Genomic DNA, 14,863 nt, shown 5'->3' with positions numbered 1-14,863 from the left:
TGTTGCCTGAACTATTCGGTGTTAGGCGGCTGACAGATTTAGATGCCCAATGTTGTCAGCCAACAGGCTCTATTCAACCTGTGAACACAAGCACGCATGGCCCTCTGTGTGTGTGCAGAAGAAATAGTGCTCAACTTACGTTACAGGCAGAAAGGAGCTAGCCCATTTAGAACTCATCCTATTCTAATGACTGCAGTTAGTTTTAACTGGTGTTAAATAACGCGTTATTAAATTGGTGTCACCTGTAACCAGATACCTCATAGTGAAGGGCAGATAAGAAACCTAATAAATATTCTATCTATGTTAAATAAGGGGCACTAATGAACCTGTAAAACAGGTTTTTTATATTAACCAAAACATTTGCAGGAAGTGTTAACACTAAGTAGAGAACTACAAAGGTTCCCTTGTCTTTGTTATACTCAGTAAATATCAATGATTCCCAAACATTCAACACCCTACCCCAACCACCTGAAAATCGCTGGTCTTGGCAGACCCCTTAATTGTTTTTTCCCCCTGCCTGTTATTACAATTGGAATTCTATGGAGCCGTTACAGCAATATAACCAATAAAAAAGCAATAAAAATATAACTGAGTAGCGGTACAAATATTCAGATGTGGTGGATGTGCCAACTCCCATCTTCAACCACAAATCCAGATAAACCACAGGCCATCTGTATTTGGCTTGGGGAACCCTAAGTTTGGGGACCCAGGGATATATTTCCAAAGGAAATATATAAACTGTTAAAAGTGAAAGGGGGGTGGGGGAGAAGAGTCAAGTATTTACAAAGTTTATATATTTCACAATATTTATATACTGCTTGGCTGTTAAAAAAAAACTTTACCAAAATAGTAAAACAATGAAATTGCCATTACAAAGTTATTTAGAAACATTCAAACAGTAATCAATATCATTGGTAAGCAAAACAAACAAACAAACAAACCACCCCAGATTCAAACACAGCACATCTAGACATTCTACATATCTAGGGATAGTCCTGTCGCAGGTTGGTTGGTTGGAAATGTTGCAGCTGTTTCCACCCCCCCCCCCAGCCACCATTCTAGCCCCCTTAAACCTGTCGTCCTTCCGCCCTTTTGAGCGAGAGGAAGCCTTACCTCTGTCAGCTTATTAAACTGCCTGAACATCTTCCAGACATCATCTGCAAACTCATCAGGAGAGCCATAGGGTGGCGAGAGCTTCCGCTGCAGCTTGGCTCTGATCAAGGTCAAGTCAATGGTGTTCTGCCCCTCCTGCAGTACAGAGTTATCACAGGTAAATGGTTTTAGAAGTCAAGACATCCGGCAAGCTTGCAATGCAAATAGTGGCATTTTGGGAAGAGTGCTCCTGCTGTTATGTGAATGGCTACCTAAGAGCAGGTGGGAATTCCTCTGCCCCGTCCTCTTTCAAAGGGATCCCCCAAACACTCCCAAGATAATGCAATACTGTATTTTCCCTGCCTGAATTGGGAAGCAATACAGCCACAGCATTTGTAGGCCTTTAAAACCATGCAAGTAACCCCTTTTGGGTTTGGTTTTTTTAACTGGTTCTCTCTTCCAGCCTATGAAGAGGATGGAAATAGGCAAACTGAAAAGTTGGCAGAACTCCACCAATGTGTCCTTGGAGCTAAGCAGGGGTGAAACGGGGGGGGGGAGTTACCAGGGGTGATTTGCAGGTGTGCCTATTAGAGCAAATGGGGGGAGCAAGTCCATTAAGAGCAGGGGTTGCCAACATGGTGGCCTCCAGTTGTTCTGAACTATAACTCCCATCTTCCCTTATCATTAGCCATGCTGGCTGGGGGTGATGGGAATTGCAGTCCACAGCTTCCAGGAGACCTCCTCCTGTATTACAAAATACCCTTCTCCATGGAGGGAAAGGGGTGGGTGTGGGGAGGATCAGAGCTGAAAAAGAACAGGAAACCAATTGCATTTAAATCCATAAAACCACTACAATACTTTGGGAGTGGGAGGACAAAAGCAGAAGGGATAATACTTGCCATAAACGTGTTAACGTTTTACAACTAAATGAAGCACCATTGAGGTGATTAGATATTCAACATTCCCCTTACATCACATATGAGACTCACTATGGTATTGGAGAGTCGGTGGAGAGGCCGGCATGGCTCATAACACAGTAACTCAAGGAGAACCTGCTCACATCTCTGTGGGAGACAAAACAGAGAAGGTGGTTAGTGGCAAAAGCAGTTAAGGTTACTAAGCTGCAAATCAGAAGCCTGCAAGATACACGGATGTGTAGGTTTATTGTCAAGTCCTCTCCATTATCATTTCAGTGCTTTGTGACATCCAGGAATCAGCTGGCTAAATCAGGTCCATATTGGAAGACTAGTACTGCTTTGCCTGCCCTTTCTCCTAGGGTTTTTAAGCTTACACAGCTGGTGGAATCATACCTCCATGCAGCTCACTGTAGTCCTAGCCCTGGCAGGGTCCAGGACTAGCTGACCTCAACCCGATGTTTCAGATCGTATTTCTACAATCACCCCTGAACATTGGGTCATGCAGGCTGACAGGAGCTGCTGCCAAAAGGTGCCATACTGGGGAAGGATGGTCCATATGGCCCCCTTGGGGCTCCCGGGTAAAAAACGTGTAAATGGGAGGGGGGCACACCATGAGCTTAGGGGGCCACAGAAGAAAATGAGAAGTCAAGGGGGATTTTTTAAAAAAACAATCCTGATTGGCTGGCTATCCACTTGGCCAATCACAACTGGCCCATTTGACCAGTAGAGCCTGCAATCCAGAACCCCCAGGTCAGGCAAGTGCAGTGGTGGGATGGCAACGGGTAGGACTGGGAGCGAGCCACAGTTGATTGTTGCTGCTGCCAGTTCTGGGCCCAGTGGCAGCCTGGGCCTGACACTGCAGGGTGCAATCCACCCCAGCGCCTAGCCAAGCAGGGCCGCCTGGTGCTGCTGACTTGCATCTACTGTCTACTCAGAAGAAAGCCACATTTAGTTCAGTGGGCCTTACTCCCAGGTAAGAAGGATTTTAACTCAGGGTTAGCCAAGGTGACGGCCTCCAGATGATGTTGAACTCCAGTCTCAGCCAGCAAAACCAATGGTCAAGGACGATGGGACTTGGACATGTTACCCCATTCCTGGGATTGGATGCTGTTATAATTTCTATGTGCTCCAGACCTTGTCTGCTTTAAAGGTCAGGTCAACCCCGAACGAAGCATTCAGCTCTCCAAAGCCCCATGTCAGCTCTGCCCATACCATCAGCCAGAGCAAGCTGTTTTCCTTCTCAAGACAGGGCAGACTAGTACCTGCTGGTCAGCAGCTGACAGTATCTTCACCTCCCCATCTATGGAGACTGGAGTCAAGTCGGTCCCATCCTCTTCAATGGATCTCACTGGCTGCTCACACAACAGACACTTCCATTCCTGGCTGCAGGGGCAAAGTGAGAGAGAGGTATTGTTCCAAGGTTGGCCACCGCTACAGTACAGCTAGGGAGAAATCCTGACAACTTGCAGTTGGAATTTTGATTTTGTGATTTCGTTTGCATTCTTGCTACTTTTAAGATGGCTTAGAAGGTTCCATTCCCCACCCCCATTTTTTATTTTTATTTTAATCCTGAAAGGGTGCTAGGTATTTATTTCCATTTGGCTGGTCACTGCAGACCCATTACCTTTGAAGTGGAGAAGTTAAGAGATCAGAGCTGCCTACAGGCTTCACCCTTTAGTTTCTACAAGCATCTGTGTGCAGAGATTTAAGGTTCCATTCCATCATCTAGATCGTCCTCATGCACTCCCCACCGTTTGCAAAGATTAGCTGTGGATGGCTTAGGAAGAAGTCTACTATTCAAACACCTCCTAGAATTGTGGTGGGGAACCTGTGGCCCTCCAGCAAAGGAATGTTCCCAGATACACTAAGTCTGCATTAACTGCAGATCATATAACACAGAGAAAGGAAAATTCATTTTGATGATTTCCAAGGGGGGAAGCATCTATTTCCATGTCTTCTGAGCACTCAAGTGTTTTGCTGAAGGACTTCCCTTCTGCAGCGCTACAAGAATAGAAATAATGGGCACAGTTATCTTCATATGGCTTGCTGCTTGTGCCACTACCACCATTCCTGACTTACAAGCCCTGTCTTCTCCTCCAGAGCCAGCGGGAGGAACACCAAGATGCACGAGATGACATTCAGGAATAGGGAAGCCCATACCTGGGGATTTCCAGGAGAGCAGGCAGGTGACAATCCAGGTGGTAGCACTTCTTGCAGCCATCACACATGACTACAGCGCCAGCTTTCATGCAGACTCTGCAGGAAGCAGCTTCGTCCCCGTTGGCAGTGCCATCATGGCTGTGAACAGACTGCATTTCCATAGCAGAGCTGGTGCTGCCACTGGGGGAGATGAGCCGGGGCGCTAAGGAGCCTTCTGGAAGCAAAGCATCCTGGGGCAGCACCACTGGCTTAGTGTCTTTAGCGTCAAGAGAAGCTGGGTGGTCAATAGCTGCCTCCATCTGCTCCTCCTGGAGGAAGGGGGACAAAGAGGGAGTCAGGACAGAAGCACAACGAGAAAATGCACAGGGAAAGCAGTGTAAAGAATAAAGAGCACCCCTCATTATTAGGGTGAAATAAATCTGCTCCTACAAACCAGCTGGGATGAATTTAGTGAATTATCGTGATGCAGATTATGCAATAGTCTCATGTTTTAGAAATATTTCTAAACAGCTAAAAATGTATAACTGACGCAATGGAAAAAATGAAACTGATTATGTATTTTTTAAAAAACTGATTTTATTAGATGCAGGAAACATCCCAGAGATCATGTCCACATGGTCAATATTGGGCTAGACCAGGCATAGGCAAACTCGGCCCTCCAGATGTTTTGGGACTACAACTCCCATCATCCCTAGCTAACAGGACCAGTGGTCAGGGATGATGGGAATTGTAGTCTCAAAACATCTGGAGAAAGCCACACAAGTATTCTTCAACTCAAAAAGCATACTGGTTTTTCCTTGAACAGCTCCTAGAACAATGGACGGGTATCCACCTTGCAGCTGCCAGGGACAGCCCAGTTAAACCTGTCCCCCTATTATCCAGCCTCCCTACTGCCTAGTTGGGTCAGAGGACTGCACTATTTTCTGGACACTGATGATACTCTAGGAGCTCCCTACGTCTTTCAGCTTTAACGCAGACTGAAGATGCCCAAGTAGATTTCCTTGTCATATTGGCTGGAGGGAGAGGATGAATACAGATCGGTCAATCTGCAGCAGGCATCCCTGCTTCACTGGTCAAATTCATCCAGGCACACTTCAACCCCTTGGGCACTGCAGCAGCATGCTCTGGCCCACACTTTCAGCAGTGGTGGACGGGACGGACTTACTTTGCTTGACTGTGTACAAAACTTGGAACTCCTTATGGACTGAACAGGAGGCAATGGTGGTGGTTTTTAAAGTGGGTGATATTCACAGGTGAGCAGGATCGCTACATGCAGCTAGCAATACTCACCACCCCACCCAGATCTATGCTAACTCCAAAGGGGCAACGCTGACCTTCACTGCTGCCGGCAGCCCTGCTAAATGGGCTGCGGCAGCTGCAGCTTGCTGAACCCCACGTTCGATCACAATGAGATTGAAGTCTTCAGTGGAAGAACCAGGAAACACCTTGAAGACAGGTGGCTGGTTGTCCGATGTCAGGTCCACATCCAGCCGCTCCAGACTGACACGGGGCACCTTGCGCACAGTGCCACCCTCTCCATCTTGGCCGCGGGACCTGAAGCATAGTAGGAAACTCATGTTAGGAACTGCAGGCCTGGCCTTCATGTATACACAGTAAAGTCTAGGAAATTTAAGGTCCTAGGCCCTCTTGCCTTAGATTTAAAGTTGAAAATCGTGTATGTTAAACCTCAGAAATTACAAAGGTCTAGCTGAAGTCTGCAATACCTGGTAGGAAAAGAAAGTCTCCCACTGATACCACCCTTTCAACACACCTATCCAATGACACTCCTGCAAGAGTACAACCCCATTCAGCTGCTGTAGTGTTATCTAGGATGGAACTGGTTTTATATGCTTAATGACAGCAGCCTTCTATATAGTCCAGCTCAAGGCAAAATGCACTTCCTAATGATCAGACCTGAGCTCCCAGAACATGGCAACTCTCAAGCTTTCCATCTGCTTGGAAATTTGATTGGAATGTGTCACATGGATGGGCAAAATAAAATTCTCGTTTGCACCACGAATTCCAGTCCAGCAACACAACCAGTTTTAATACCTATTACCTCTTGCAGACAAGGATGCTTGCTGGTTCAGTTTTAGTTCGACAACAAAAGGTTATTCAGGTCTTATTCTGAAGAACTCTTAAAGTTATACAGTGGTGCCTCGCAAGACGAAAATAATCCATTCTGCGAGTCTCTTCGTCTAGTGGTTTTTTCGTCTTGCGAAGCATCGCTATTAGCGGCTTAGTGGAATTAGCGGCTTAGCGGCTATTAGCGGCTTAGAAAAGGGGGGGAGGGAAAAAACTCGCAAGACTCGCAAGACGTTTTCGTCTTGCGAAGCAAGCCCATCGGGAAATTCGTCTTGCGAAGCGCCTCGAAAAACGGAAAACCCTTTCGTCTAGCGGGTTTTTCGTCTTGCGAGGCATTCGTCTTGCGGGGCACCACTGTACTTTCATGCAGGAATAATTCTTGTTCCAGGCATTTTGCAATGGGGGGTGTGTGTGGAAAGAGTTACCCAGCAACTGCATGCTGCTGCCCTTCAATAACTATCTCATACATTTACTGTCAAGAGGTAGTAAATAGAATATCTCTATATTTTAGGTAAGTTACCACTCCACTTTTTCAAAGTAGCCTACAAATCTACAAATCCATGGCCAAGATCTTTTTCCTTTGGAGCAGGCAGATTCTTAGCACTCAACAATGCACCAGACTCTGAAATGGCACACGTGTATGAGAATAGAGAAGATGGGAGTGTGCTTTGGAAGTCAACTACTGCAGAATGGTGCCCAAGCGCCCCAGGAAGACATGGCAGCACATAAAAAAAGAATGCACTTACCTCTTCATTCCAGAAACATTGGCTTCACCAGAGTATGATCCTTCTGTTGTAGTAAGGGAAAACAAGTGTCAAAAGACAGTCATCCCAAATTGGATCCCATCAGCCCTCCTTGGCCCAAATGCAGAACAAATCTGTCATAATCCATGGGACTGCCCGATGCCTAATTTAACCCCTCACCCCACCCTGATGTTCCTTCTAAATCTTAGAAGTGAAAGGACCCCTTAACGCAGAGATCAGAAACCTCTCCAGAAGCTGTTAAAACCACAACCTCCATTATCCCAGACAATGGAACAAAGCTCATGGAGGTTGCAAAATCTGGATGGCCACAGGCTCCTCAGGCTGCCTTTAAAGCTTTTACCTGCCCTCCCACTGAAACCCCTTCAGCTCCCTTCATGCTTCTTACCTACGCCAAATCCGTCACCCATGTCCATTGGCTGCAAAAGAACAGAGCAAAATGTCAAGGCAGAGACCCAACACAAGCCTTAAGCTGCTTCCTCACCACTTTCCATCAAGATACATTACTTGTTACAGGTCCTGTGCAAGACAGTGGCCCTCGACTGCAGGCTTACAACTGAAAGGCACACCTTGGGGGAAATCAGCACACACAAAGACACATTCCATCTCCTGTAAGCAGTGCCAGGAAAGGCGCCCTCCTCCATTCTAGAGACCCTTTCTTCCTCATCCTTCCCTGCTCACCTGTCCAGCAGAAGAGGCACTAGCATCATTGATATAGCAGTCGGGGATTGCCTGCCGCTGGCTGTTGGAAGGCAGCACAGGCTGAAGCAGAGCTCCCTTATTCAATATGCTTGTCTGCAGAGACATCTGCTGGACACCCTACATGGAAAGGTGGACCAGGAAGCCTGTTACTGCACGTTAAGCCAATGGATATGGAGCATTTCATGGACCATCGACCACTATGGGGGCCCCGGCAGGCTAGCCCAAGGCATGCAGCAACGTACTATCTACTTGTAGAAGGCACACGACTGATGACGCATGGTGTGTTGTTACTGTGACAGCTTCATGCATAAAATGCACCTCCCCGCCACTGAGACAGGCACTCCCAGGATGCAGGTGGACCAACCAGCCAAGGGTTGCTGGATCTACAGAGACACGCAATCACGGGGAGACAGAACTGGTACAAAGGAGAGCCGGTACCTGAGAAGGAGGAACAGAGCCCTGCCTGACTGCCACTCCTCCAGATGCAGCAGAGGTAGCATTGGCCCGCTGTTGGGGAGTCTGGGCATTAGGGGTCGCCAGCAAGCCACTCCGCTCCGAGACTATCTGACCTAGGGGAGGGACGGTGGGGTAGAAAAGGTAGGTTATATCTCTCAAGGGCTGGCATTTGTTACACTTGTCTTGATGCAAGAATGTAAAAATTGTCACAATGAGGTAGGGCCGGAACAGTGATGCAGGCAAGCAAAGCATCTAGGCACAGAGGCCGGACAGCTGGCACAGAACAGCTCAAGAGAGCCACATCCAGATGTTGTTATCCCTGGGCAGGTTGGTAGGCAGCACTGTACATTAGGCCACATAAACCTTACCAGCTATTGAATGCCAAAGAGGCACTTAAGAATTTTCTGTTCTCTTGTCTCTCTGACAGACAGAGACACATTTCATTAGTAGATTTTTATCTTGAAAACACAGATATCTGCAAGATGTTTGGGACAGCACTGTGCTTTGTATGGTTTCCCCACCTTCCTTTGTGGCCTTCTTGCACATCACCCAGCATTACCATTGTACCATCAGTGTGAAGGAAGTCTATGGAGTAGCTAAAGAGAAGGACAGACAACAGATGCAAGTTTGGGGTCTCAGAAATCTGGTTCCCTAGAAGCGGGGGGGGGGGGGGAGAATTAACCGGTGCGTTACTTTCTTTTCCAGTCAAGTCACCCCCTTGAAATGGGAAAGAAGTTTAGTATTTATTTTAGTTACTTGATTGTATACTGCTTACCATAAATAAAATCCAAGACTCTGTTTGAAATGTAAAATAGAGATCTAAAATTATTTCAAACAGAAGTTGTTATCCTAGATTTCACTGAATGCATAGGACAGCAGAATCCCATGCTAATGCCTCCATCCCTTCTCTTAAAAGCATGAATTACTTGAATGGGAAGCACTGTTCTTTTAAAATGGTAACAAATAAATCCAGTTTTTCATGTTCTTAATTGCTTTTACAGAAGTTTTGGAATGTTATACTGCAGGGTAATAAACATGGCTCACTCCAGATGTTCTGAGCTACAACTGCTGGGTGCAACACTTGGGGGGGGGGTCACCACGTTGCCCTGCTCTGCTGTATTTTATTGATTTCATGGGTGGAGTGTATGTCCAAAAACGTGAACTAAAATCTTATTAATAAATGAAATAATTCCAGTAGTCAGTTTCTCACCAAATGTCTCTGCGCTCTTGGTCCAAGCATTTAAGTCCCACTGGAATTTCATGTCTCCATGGGGCTCCACAGGATCGACAATCATTTTGAGAGCCCTGTGCAGCTGGAAGTAAATCTGAAGCAGAAGGGTGTGGGGAGTGTGTGAGAGAAAGAGAAGCAAGCTTAATTGTACCAAAGGGAAACCATTAAAAGTTCATTCACTACCATCAATATAATACAGTCTAGCTGGTCAGTCTGTACTGCACTGCCTTTGGGTACCCAGAATGGATACCCATATGGTGTGGCAAGAAGGGCAAAGATTTTAATGCAAACCGCAGAGAACCCTGGCAGGTTTGTTAAAGAATGCAGTTAATGGGTCAATTCCATTAGTGAGGAAAGAGCTCCTTGTGATAAGACTTCCTTATCAGTGCTACTGAGCAGCTTAGGTACCTAACTTTATGTATAAAAGGGCTCAAATTACAGCATGGGTTGTCTTGTGCACAGCTCACAGACTTAACATATAGAATAAGGAGAACTTATGTTTAAAGAAGATTGGAAAACATTTATTGACTATTTGGGAAATAACTGTACAGCTGGAAACGCTGGCAGCATTAAGATAAATTCAACAGGGTAAAGAAGTTTTGATGGATGCAGTAATGGAATGCTGAATGGTATGGTTTTTAAAAAATATATACAGGGATTTATATGTGAAATGAACCATGGAAAAAGAAGAAGGTAAGTCATTGATATCTTAAGGATGCAGTAAGAGTATTTTAAATTGTAAAACAGAAAACTTAATCCCAGCTGATTGAATGGGATAGCCACCTTCATATAACCAACCAGCTTGAATTTAATTAATGCATTAAAGGTGTTAAGATCCTAAGAGTGGGCTGTCCTGCCTGGCTTAGCTAAGTCACTTCCCCTCACCTTGGAAAGAAGGGTTTCGTGCCTTTGTTCTACCATTCCACCATGTGAGCCCTACCAGGAAGGAGGTCTGCGTTGGTTGCTCCAGGCCCAAACCACGTGGCTTTCTTACAAAGCCACCTTTGTGTTTCTGTACAAATAATTTAGAAACACTTACCACTATGGAACCTAAGCTTCACTGCCTGTTTAACAGCTCGGTGGAAAAGCACACAACTCTGACCTTTGAAGAGTTTGTAATTACAGTCAACCTTGGTTTTCGAATTTAATCTGTTCCGGGCGCAGCTTCCAATTGGCTGCAGGAATGGAAGTTCGGCTTTTGAAAACCGTTCAAAAACCGGAACTGTCACTTCCGGTTTTTCGATCGTTCGGGAGCCGAAATATTCGAGTTCAAAGGTGTTCGGCTTCCAAGGTTCCACTGTATACCTTATTTAACTACAAAATGTATCATATTTTACTATGCTAAGGGAAGTGGGGAACTTTGGAAGTAACTTACAAGGGGCTATTTTAAAGCTCTAACAGGCTGTATTCCACGCTTTGCTTTGCTGCATCTTTTGAGATTTTAAATCTCTGCTGGGGTTCTCTCACCAGAGTACTTGTCCCAAACCTGAATCTAGGCACCCAGAGAATTCGGTTTTTTTAATACATCTTTTCCTTTAACCAAAATGCAAAAACCGAAAGGTGGATTAACCTCAAACATGAAGCAAATATCAAACATTTGAGAAGTGCCAAGTAACAGCTTGAAAGCTCTCAACAAGTCCTGCATGGGCATGTGGGAAAGGAGCACCAGAGATCTCACCAGTTTCTTTGAAAGCAGCAAGGCAGTGTTGTTGTCGCTTTCCAGGGCCCAATTGGCAAAGCGTAGGATATGCTCCTGGTGGCGCTGGAGCTTCGTCATGGCCCAATGTTGTCTCTCCAGTTTCTCCTGCTGCCCTTCAGTGACTTTCTGTAAAGGGAAAGAAAAAAAGGGAACATTTGATTCAGTATCATCATAGCCACTACTAGCTTTATCTAGTCTTACTATACCCAATATTGGCAGTGACATAGTCAAAGTTAAGCTTTGGCTGCCACATATGAAGAAAACTGTGGCTAAGGCCTTTATTGTGCATATTTGCAGTGATGGTGACCTGTGCAATAAGGCCACCCCCTCAAGAGCAGTTCTTCCCAGAGTCAGATTTTGTTCTGCTTTTTTAAAAGCATGGTTGGTCCTCCTTGGTTAGATGAAAAATGACTGCAAGCTAGTAAGTGAAGATTACTTTGACTGGTGGCATTCAAGTTTTCTTTTGCAATTTTCTTCCCCACCCCAAACTCTCCCGTCTTTCCCCAAAACCACCGCGCTATGGCATGCCCATTCGCAATCAGAAGCAGTCATTTCAGTCTCTCACCTGTGCATCATTAACCAGCACCTTGCCCCGCTTATTGAGCTCCTTCATGATTTGCAGGATGGCCATCTTCACATCCACCTGCACTCGCTTCTGCACATCTGCCACCTGCCGGATCCTGTGGATTTAAAGCAGGGGGTAGCATAAGGCTGTGGTCCCCAGAGAGCCAATAAGTTCTGTACAATTCCGCTACCAGTGCTTTTTCTCCCATAATCCTTTGAAAAGCCTGTGACCCAAAACCACATGACGACCCTGAAAGCTTAATGGATGCTAACTGTGGTCATCCAAGAATTGGGTCTTCTGTAAACTAGGCACTTACGAGGTTCGCACTTCCTTGGTGGACTTCTGGAGGTTGGCATGCTTATCTCCAAGGCGCTTCACCAACGAGGCCAGCATCTTGCGTTGGTTCTTAACTGCATCCTCCAAGAACTGGTACCTGCAGAGAAGGGTACAGCCCTCATTTGGTGACAGTACTGGGATTCTAAAAGCTATTATAAAAGGTGTGCTCGCATTTTCTCTTGCAATTTTTATTTTTATTTATTTAAAAGGATTTATAGAAAAGAAAAACATTCAGCTGTTTTATTACTGCTTTATAATTGTTGCTTGTTTTTACAGTAATCCTTCTGTGCTCCCTACGGGAGGAAAGGCAGTGTATAGTAGTGGTGAATCAACATACTGAGATTCTTGCATAGCACAGGGTTGGACTGGATGACCCTCTGCAATTATACGTTTCTATATTCTGATTAACCATCAAAACCTATTGCATCTTAAAATCTCAGGCTGGAAGGGGGTCAACACCTATATGGCACTGGCTTTCCCCACTTATTGTCAAGACCAATTTAGCAGAAGCAGGTGGAAGAAAGGGGCGAAGAAATAAGCCTAACTCAAGATAGGAACAGCCAATTTTTCTTGATGGAACTTCCACATGTGGGCATGGAATGGCATTCTTACAGCCTAGACAGCCTTCCCTAACCTTGTGCCCCTCAGATGTTTCTGGGCTACCAACTCCCCATCAGCCCCAGGCAGTGCACCAAATAGACATGGCTTATTTGAGTGGCAGTCCAAAACATCTGCAGGACACTGGGTTGGAGAAGGGTGGCGTCGGCTGATGAACTCCACAGTTTGTCTCAGGCAGCAGCAGCAGAAGGCATCATTCTAGATTGACAGGTATGTTTCTACATAGCCAGCAGGAATGCTTACTGGTGATCCTTGTGCACATTCAGCTGGCAGTCCCGGCAGGTGAGGGTGTCGCAAGTGTCGCAGAACAGCACCAGTGGCTCATGCTTGTGGACGGAGCAGTACACGGTCTTCTCTCTCTCCTGGGATTTGGAAGAGCCTAGCAAGAAGTAGAGGACAGCCTATTTACCATTGCAAGGCACACACCTCAACAGATTCAGCATTATGTGGGTAGGAGAGAGAAAACCATGGCATTTGCGCCGACCATGCCAGGGCCAGCAGCACTAGTTTCAGACAAGTAATGTTTCTCTTGACTCCCTTGGAAGTTTTCGGGGACCGTGCTGATGAGGGCCACACGGAGGAGGAATGGTGGGAGCCTCCCCCTGCTCCTGATCAGGAGCCTGTATCTTCCCAGGAGCAGTAAGACAGTATAGATTTGGAACAGTGATTGGCAGAGGGACATAGTTCAGAAGGGAGAAGCTGGGAAATACTGGATGGGGAACAGCTAGGAGAAGAAAAACTGGGAGAGAGAGGGTTAACAGATATACTGTCTCTGGAAAACATTCCTCCGCTCAGGCCAAGAACAATAAGAGCTCAGAAGGTGGCAGAACAGAAAGCACAGAGGGTGTGAGCTCAGGTTACAAGATGCAGTAGTGACATGGGTGACTAGGGAGTCATGGGGTGGAACTCTTAATTGGGAGCACCCCATTCATAGGAAATGGGTTCTTTGTTCTCTCACTGTGATCATTAAAAGTTTCTAACTGGTAAGAAGACTCCTTTTCCTTTTTCCTGCTTATCTGCTGCCAAGGAAGGGAGGAAGCAGATTCCCTGAAGCCTGACAGGCGTTTCCACCAAACACCCATGACAGTGAACCTTTGCAGCCCACAAGACCTTCTCCCTATGCCACCAACTTACCTGTGGACCGGACAGTGTGTTCCTTAGTGTACTTCACTCTCTGGTGAGCCTCCACGCAAGTCTCGCACAGGGGCTCTTGGCACTCCACACAATAGCTGGTGGCCGGGGCATTGTCTTCACAGCTGGTGCAGCACTGATGGGAAAAGGAACATGGTTAATTAACCATTAAGAACAACAGAGTCTTTTTCCTCCAACCACCCCAATCGGAGAGGCAGAAACAGCCAAGGAACATCCAAAGACTGAGCAAAGAAACATTGGAATACGATGCTTGTTGTGGGGAGTGACCCCATTACCTGATTAGCTTCTCTGGCATCCCCAAAAGACTCTGTTGCACCATCCCGCAGGAAGTAGTTCTCCACTATATCTTTTAGGTAACACTGGTGCTTGCACACTGGGCAGTCAACCACTGCAAAGAGAAGCACAACCGAAACATCAGGCACAACCCACAGGAACACACTTATGTGTATTTTCTGGAAACAATTTAAGACATTTTTTTGTTTCGTTTCAACAGCCTTTTCTAGCTGGATGAAAAAGTCTCTGCCTTGGAGATTCAATGTTTTGTATTGCTTATAAGCCTATTTGCGGGGGGGGGGGGGGGGGCGGTTTGTACTGCTTATCATGATTTTTACATTTTTTAAACAAAAGGATATATGCTTGTAAACTGCCTTGTAGAAATAAAAATGGAAGACCCACAGAAGCACCTAGCAGAACCAGTCTCCTCTACGTTGTCTAGCCTGTTAGCCATATTTGTGCAGCCATTTCAGGATGAGGTGGGTTTGCAGATAAGAGAAGCAATGATAAGATGCACGTCAATGCTTCTGAACTGTTCTCCCATTACTCATCTGCCTTGCCAGGTCAGCAGCCATCACTGCAACCTGAAAAGTGGGGGAAGGGTGCTTGCTTGCACTCTGTCTCTCTCTCTCTCTCTCTCTCTCACACACACACACACACACACACACACCAAATCCCCTGCTGCCTTGATTTCCCTCTATATCAGAAAGATATAACCAAATATACCGGTTTTACAAATGGTTACAGAGCATGAAATGGAAGAGCCACACCAGCAGCCCACATGTAAAGGTTAGGTCAACTGCTTCCATTCCCGCT

General features: G+C 46.1%; 1 protein-coding gene across 3 annotated transcripts in view; it reads right to left on the bottom strand.

Moving 5' to 3' along the window:
- The window catches only part of TRIM28 (tripartite motif containing 28), a 36,548-nt gene that overhangs the window by 1,478 nt on the left and 20,207 nt on the right, over positions 1-14,863 (bottom strand). Inside the window, exons 2-17 of one of the 3 annotated variants that reach the window (XM_079948506.1) lie at positions 14,050-14,162; positions 13,757-13,889; positions 12,866-13,001; positions 11,985-12,101; positions 11,669-11,783; positions 11,083-11,229; positions 9,384-9,498; positions 8,156-8,286; positions 7,697-7,834; positions 7,404-7,434; positions 7,001-7,043; positions 5,504-5,723; positions 4,170-4,477; positions 3,272-3,392; positions 2,082-2,156; positions 1,114-1,248 (exon numbers count right to left, since the gene is read on the bottom strand). In XM_079948506.1, the coding sequence (XP_079804632.1) occupies positions 1,114-1,248; positions 2,082-2,156; positions 3,272-3,392; positions 4,170-4,477; positions 5,504-5,723; positions 7,001-7,043; positions 7,404-7,434; positions 7,697-7,834; positions 8,156-8,286; positions 9,384-9,498; positions 11,083-11,229; positions 11,669-11,783; positions 11,985-12,101; positions 12,866-13,001; positions 13,757-13,889; positions 14,050-14,162 (2,078 nt within the window). The remainder of the gene's footprint in view (positions 1-1,113; positions 1,249-2,081; positions 2,157-3,271; positions 3,393-4,169; positions 4,478-5,503; positions 5,724-7,000; positions 7,044-7,403; positions 7,435-7,696; positions 7,835-8,155; positions 8,287-9,383; positions 9,499-11,082; positions 11,230-11,668; positions 11,784-11,984; positions 12,102-12,865; positions 13,002-13,756; positions 13,890-14,049; positions 14,163-14,863) is intronic. The other 2 variants (XM_079948507.1, XM_079948508.1) reach the window with 2 other exon arrangements.

This window comes from Podarcis cretensis (genome assembly GCF_951804945.1).
Source record: "Podarcis cretensis genome assembly, chromosome: 13".
Lineage (NCBI taxonomy): Eukaryota > Metazoa > Chordata > Lepidosauria > Squamata > Lacertidae > Podarcis > Podarcis cretensis.
This window is presented reverse-complemented; position numbering and strand designations above follow the sequence as displayed.